This window comes from Terrapene carolina, unplaced genomic scaffold, assembly GCF_002925995.2.
Source record: "Terrapene carolina triunguis isolate 2854851 unplaced genomic scaffold, T_m_triunguis-2.0 Scaffold192, whole genome shotgun sequence".
Taxonomy (NCBI): domain Eukaryota; kingdom Metazoa; phylum Chordata; order Testudines; family Emydidae; genus Terrapene; species Terrapene triunguis.
In genome coordinates, this window is record NW_020664543.1 from 10565523 (window position 1) to 10571843 (window position 6321).

A 6321-nucleotide genomic window follows, 5' to 3' on the forward strand; every position below is an offset into this window, starting at 1 on the left:
TTGGCCGATAGGATATTCCCTTTATTCTGGCCTGGCAATAGCTAATGTTTGAGTCTCAACTGGGAAAAAATTGATTGGTTTTGTGATCAAGGAAAATGACAGGATATCAGGAGATCTGAGTTCTAATTGCAGCTCTGCCACATACACGTGTGACCTTGGCTGAGCAAATCACAACTTTTCTGTCTCAATCTTCTCATGTAGAAGATGTGGATAATGATTCCTATCTACGTCATACCTTAGTTCACCTTAGTGGCAATCAACTGCAATGGTGATGAGTGCAGGATGGTTAAAAGGGCCATTCTGCTGATACAAAATGGCATAGAAAATGGGAGAAGGAAAGAAGTGCAGAAGTTTGTGCCTATGACCACTAAGCTTCTTTAAAGAAGATCAAGCATATGCTCCCAACTAGTATGTAGCTGCCTGGGATCCTGACCGCCAGCCAGCCCCAACTTTAACATTGGCCACCAACTAGCCTCAATCCTATAACCCTGTGCCAGCTGTGGCATGCCAGCAGGAACAACTGGATTCCTTTCCTAGTTTTCTCCTGAGTGCCCTGTAAGCCTTCTGACTACCACATGGACACATGGAGGAGAAGGAGGAAAGAGGATATCTACACACACTTGCCTTCTCCTTCCCATACAGGGTAGTCAACACAAGGGACAATTTGACCCTTGACAGGATATTCTACTAAAGGCGATGCCACTGTCTAAAAACAGTCTAGTGTCGCCTATCAGAACACTGTTTTTTAGATCTGGCTTGCTGCTAGCATAGCAAGTCAAAGTAGATCAATCTTGATGTTGGAGAGCATTTATACTGAGGTTGGTACTACATAAAGAAAAAAATGGAGCTGCATGGGAAGGAACTATGAATAAAAGAGGACTTTATAATATCTACCTTATGACAGTCGCCTCCAGGGATAACTTCTTGAATATATACCAAGGGACCTTCATTTCTGTTAATTCCTCCCACAATGTTCAAGCCCAGGCCTGTTCCCTTGGAAACAGTGATAATCTGAAATGCACTATCACTAGGAGAAAAAAAAAAAAGAAGAAGAAAATTAGCATTAAAAGGTCAGTTACACAGTCTGTGGAGCTTGAAAAAAGCAGCAATGAAGACCCATGTGCAATATTTCTCTTGTTGGTTTCACATAAGTGTTGCAACAATTAGTTTGACATAAATGGCTGACATTTAATCAGGAGATTCATACAGTCCACATTCTACTCAATACAAAATTACTAATTTCAATACTAATTTAAGCAATTACAAATAGGATGTCAAGTTAAACTAAGCATTAAAGCAGTGCTATATACACTGATAGAATTAAAGTGTGTCTAATTCTCTATTTCATTAGAGACATTACCATATTTCTAGGGATCTGAAAGTAATCATAAAAATGCATTCAACTGGAAAGTTTCACGTCACCTTTCTCTTTTTAAAATCACTTTAAATAAAAGTATTTTGTGTTCTTGTGTAAATCTAACTGCAAGGCTGTCTTGCTGTGTGTCTATTCCATCTAAAGTCCCCCCCCCCCCCCCATGATGGGGTGTCCACTCCACATAAGGCCAGAAGGGGTTAAGGTAGCTAGGTAGGCCAATTAACTGCCTGGGCTGCACCTGGAGGAGCAGCCAGGGAACAGGTATTAATTAGACATGAGGCTCAGATGGACAGGAACAGGAGGGACCAGGAGCTCAGAGCGGAAAGGGGACTGCAGGGGGTAGTCTGCAGTCACTCCCTGGGAGGAGGGAGTTTGCACTGGAGAGGCAGAAAGGTAGGAAAGCGCAGGGGAAAAGCAGCAAGGTGTGGGATAGGGCAGACCTTGGCTGCTGAGCTGGAACCCAGAGTAGAGGGCGGGACCGGGCTCACAGACAAGGCAGTGGGTAGTGGACAGCCTGGGACAATTCGTGCTGGAAGGCTTTAATGTCCCGGAAGGGGGAAAACATGCCAGAGGGCTAAGTCATAAAGAGGAAGCAGGAGGTCCTGGAGCCTGCAGATTGAGAGAGAGAGAGAGGAGTGCAACCACTGGAAGGGGCATTGACCTGGCACAGCTAATTCCCAGAACTGCCAGGAGGTGGTGCTGTCACACCATCCACAAAACTGTTACAGCATTTTTACTGCTTACTGTTTTCCAGAAACTTGGTATACATATTTTTCAACTGCCTCAGTTCAACACAAGCATTTTTATAGATCTGTTTATATATACACGTTAAGATAGAACTTGTTTCAAAAAGTTGTTAGAGAAAAGTACAGGGAGTTAGGACTCCTGGATTCTAGCCCTGGTTCTGCCACTGACTCACAGTGTGACCTTGGATAAGTTGGCCAAAATTTTCAAACCTGGATGTCTGAAGTGAAGCAGCAAAATAAATATGGCCTGACATTCCAAGGAGCTAAGCTTGTGAATTTAGGACATGTATGCCATGCCTACCTTTCTAGCTTCTAGTGAATTCAACTGAATAGGCAACCAATATATTTTCATGTTTTTCTCTTTTTTGGCTTTTTAAAAAATTATTATTATTCGATTGGCAGCCCTCCTGCAGTGTTTGCAACCCAAGCATTGTGACAATCTGCTAGTGTACGTGAATCAGAACCAAAAACTAACTAGGAGCTGGGTAGAAATGACTGTAAACCTGATCAGCCTAATTTCACCAAAATGAACAAAACACAAAAAACTAAACAAATGGCACCAAATGGCCAAAATAAGTTAGTTTTAAAAATTCTTTCAGTTTTAACAGTCAACGGTGTTATTAGTAACATGATTTTTAAAAATACAATCTTTGTAGCCCTTTAGTGAGCTCCACCCAAAATATTCATAAGCACCTAAACACAACTACTTTTGACCAAGGAAGTTCAGAGAAGATAGCTAGAGTCAGTTTCAGGAATTACTTTGTGAGTTGCGGGGATGTTGTGGTAACAGAATTATTTCCATTGTAGCTGATGACAATATCTTTTGGACGCAGAAGCTGAGGACTTTGTGACCTTGAGGATGATCCAGAAGAAAGGCTGTCAACAGGTTTTCCTTAAAGAAAGAAATAGTGAGAAAAGAGAAATAAAAACCACATTCAGGGAAGGCAAAGTGTTTCATTGACATGTAACATCAATTTCTGTGAGTCTTGCTCAGGCAAATAGTTCAGTACATGTCAGGAAGAGGAACATGCTTTTTCCCCATGAACTTAAGCTAATAAACTGTTCTAGTTCTGGTAAACTGAATCATTATGACCAAGTCTTTTATTATTAATTTTGATATTGAATATAATAAAAGTGTCTCTGGTATTGAGTGTTTTTCCGAGCAAGCATTTTAGGCTTCTGTGCAATATCCAGCTTGTCACGAGATCCAGCATTTTGGAAGTCTTGTAATCAGCCATATCCAGCCTTCTGGATAGTAGGAAAAGATTGGGAGGGAATGAGTGTGATCTGACCCCCTCCTTTTGGCTCTAGGAAGGCAATATTTAGCACCTGGGTTCATTTGATAACATGTGCACTTGATTTGAAAAATCAGAATAATAGGACGCTGGAGTTGAGAGCAGATACAATACACTGTATCAGCTGCTGAAAATAACTTATCCTTGCAGTGCTGGATTTATCCCCTCTGCCCCCTCATACTCCAAAATCAACAGCTCAGGTGTTTCACCCCACTTTCCCAGTCCTTCCTTCCTTCCATCCTTAGAGAGGAGCCCATAAAAGAAATCTTTTGTCAAAAGGACAAACAAACCCACAAAGAAGCCTGAGGCTACACAGCTTCAGAGTGGGAGCTAAGTCAAGCACTCAGGTTTTCAGAAACAGACATCACTTGCTGACATGTGAAGACTGGCCCTTCAAATGAAAAGAGTGAGTGAAGCAAAATAATCTTATATCTACCTTTCTTAAAGAGGAAGGTAGATGAAGTATATAAATCATCCTTAACCAGTGCAGCAACCCCAAATGGAGTGTGAAGAGTTACAATCTCTCGGGTATCAACACTTTGCAACGTTAACACACCTTTCATCAGAGAATTTCATACCATTTTATAAACCATTCATTAATTAAAACCCTTTGAGGTAGGTGATACAATATAGATGGGGAAATAGACATGGAAAAGTTAAGTGACTTGCCCAAAATCACAAAGTGACTTAATGCTCAAGTAATGAATGAACATAGGAGTCCTGCCAGACTCCTAGTTGCCTGCTCTACTCACTAAACCATACCCCCCCTCCCCGTCCCACCCCTCCACCCTACATCTTTGAAGTGCTGGTTTACATTTCATACAAGGATGACTATAGTGTTCTCCAACATTATTTCAGGCTATCAAGCATTCTCTACTACTTCCTTATAGTGCAAAATGTAGAAATATTCAGTGCCTCACCACTTAGCAGTTGTGTTGGTGAACATCTTGCAGAGCCTGTGTTACTGCATGATCCATATTTATCCATCAGATCTAGAAATTCTTTCCTATAATAATTAAAAATACCTTTGTTTTTTATTTATTTGACTTCAGTTACAAATGCACCCTTGGAGACCACGTACGCTGCCACTTGTTTAGAATGTGTGTCTCACATTTTCCTCTGAACACCCAATTTCCCCAGACCACAGTGTGAGTGTACTAAAGGTCAGATGGCTCAACACCAGATGAAAAACGACGTTTTTGTCAGATATAAAAATACTGAGAACAGATAAGTGAAAGAGTAGCACGATATTGAAGGACAAGCACAGAGGCTGATGACAGTCTATAAATAAGATGGGCTGGTTACCACAAGGTACAGAGGTTTAATTACTAGCTCTATTCACCCTGGTTTGCAAGTGCCTCTGAAGCAGCTCAACAGTGACCCCTCTGGATGATGAGAGACTGGTGCTGCTTGATTCCAAAAGTAGTTATTCGCTAACAGAAATTCTATGCATAGCACAAGGGTAAAAAGCTTTTGTTCTAGCTTTGTTATTTATTCTGAGACACAATATTTGATACATAATAGAAGGATGAAAAGCACCTGAAACCTGTTTTTGCTTTTCCTACACAATAATAAATCAGATTTCTTTCATAGGATTTATATACATCTGAATTCTCTCATGTCTATTCAGGGATTCAACATTATAAAGACAGCCTTTTCTTTGCTTGCTCCACTGGAAAAGCCAGTGAGCTCCTATTAGCTTTTCTGATTGTTGCTTTCAACATTTTGTCTGATCAAGTGCACTACTTTGAAACATGAAATGTGACAATGTCTATTTTTCTGTCATAACAGAGCAAGCTGGCAGAGAAAGACTAGTGCTGCTTTTTCCTCCTCGACCACCTTCTAACATGTCCAAAGAAGCACAGCCACTTCACCCAAGTGGTCAAATGACTCATTGGCTCTCCATTTGTTTCAGGATCCAGTTAAAGTTGCATTGGGTAATTTAAAACCCTTCTGAGGACTCCTTCTACCACAACTCAGGACTCATACCCCACATTACTTTCCTTTCTGCTCATCTAGCACTACTTTCTTCTCTACCCCACCACACAACCTTGCTACCAATGGTTAAAGACCCTTTTCCACAGCAGCTCCTGCCCTAGGCAGATGTTTTTATCTCTCCCTATAATTCCAAATATTAGCTGAATAACTTTCTCCCTTGCACATACCTCTTCAGTTTCTTTCTCCCGCAATTTTTTACCTCTGCAACTGAATTAATTTTGTACAACTGCAGGATGCAAGTTGTACAAAAGACCCTACAGGAAAGGTAGCGGTTTTCTACAATATTATATTAGCAACTGAAATGTCTTATTCAGCAAGTAGTTGTCTAATTTAATAAATAGCTTACACAGTCCAACAAAGGATGAGAACACAAGAGGGAGAGTTGACACTGCATTTGGAACTAAAGTGTGATAGAGTCTTCTTTACATCTAGAATTTAGGTAGCATCAGAAATCCTTCTATGGCCTTGTTTCAGGGCTGTTGTGCACCAAAAAGAAAGAAAACATTCCCAGAGACACAGACTTGACCACACAGTCACCATCAATGGGTAGAAATTGTTTGTAGGGCTTTCAGGATTCAAACTGACACCAATTTTCTAACAGTCTCCAGCTGCCTTTGTTCCATGCAGTACAAGCAGAATATTCAAAAAAAATTTGGCAAGTAGAAATCACACAAGATAGATCTTATGTTTCCACAGAGCTCTCTGTCCTGGTTTCCAGTCAGCACAACCAATTTACCTCTCTCTTCTGAGAGAAACATACCTTTCTTTTAAGGTGCTGGGCCTTAATAGACTGAGCTGCAGGTAACTTCCTAACTCCCTGAGCCACCTCTGAACACTAACCAGGAATTCATAGATTCATAAATTCCAAGGCCAGAAGGGACCATTGTGATCATCTAGTCCAGGGGTC

General features: G+C 40.9%; 1 protein-coding gene across 1 annotated transcript in view; it reads right to left on the bottom strand.

The window, feature by feature from the left end:
- Positions 1-4416, bottom strand: part of STXBP4 (syntaxin binding protein 4) — a 116664-nt gene extending 112248 nt beyond the window's left edge. Inside the window, exons 1-3 of the mRNA XM_026654605.1 lie at positions 4337-4416; positions 2881-3013; positions 895-1027 (exon numbers count right to left, since the gene is read on the bottom strand). Coding sequence (XP_026510390.1) covers positions 895-1027; positions 2881-3013; positions 4337-4403 — 333 coding nt within the window. The 5' untranslated portion in view covers positions 4404-4416. The remainder of the gene's footprint in view (positions 1-894; positions 1028-2880; positions 3014-4336) is intronic.
- Between the last annotated feature and the right edge of the window lie 1905 nt (positions 4417-6321).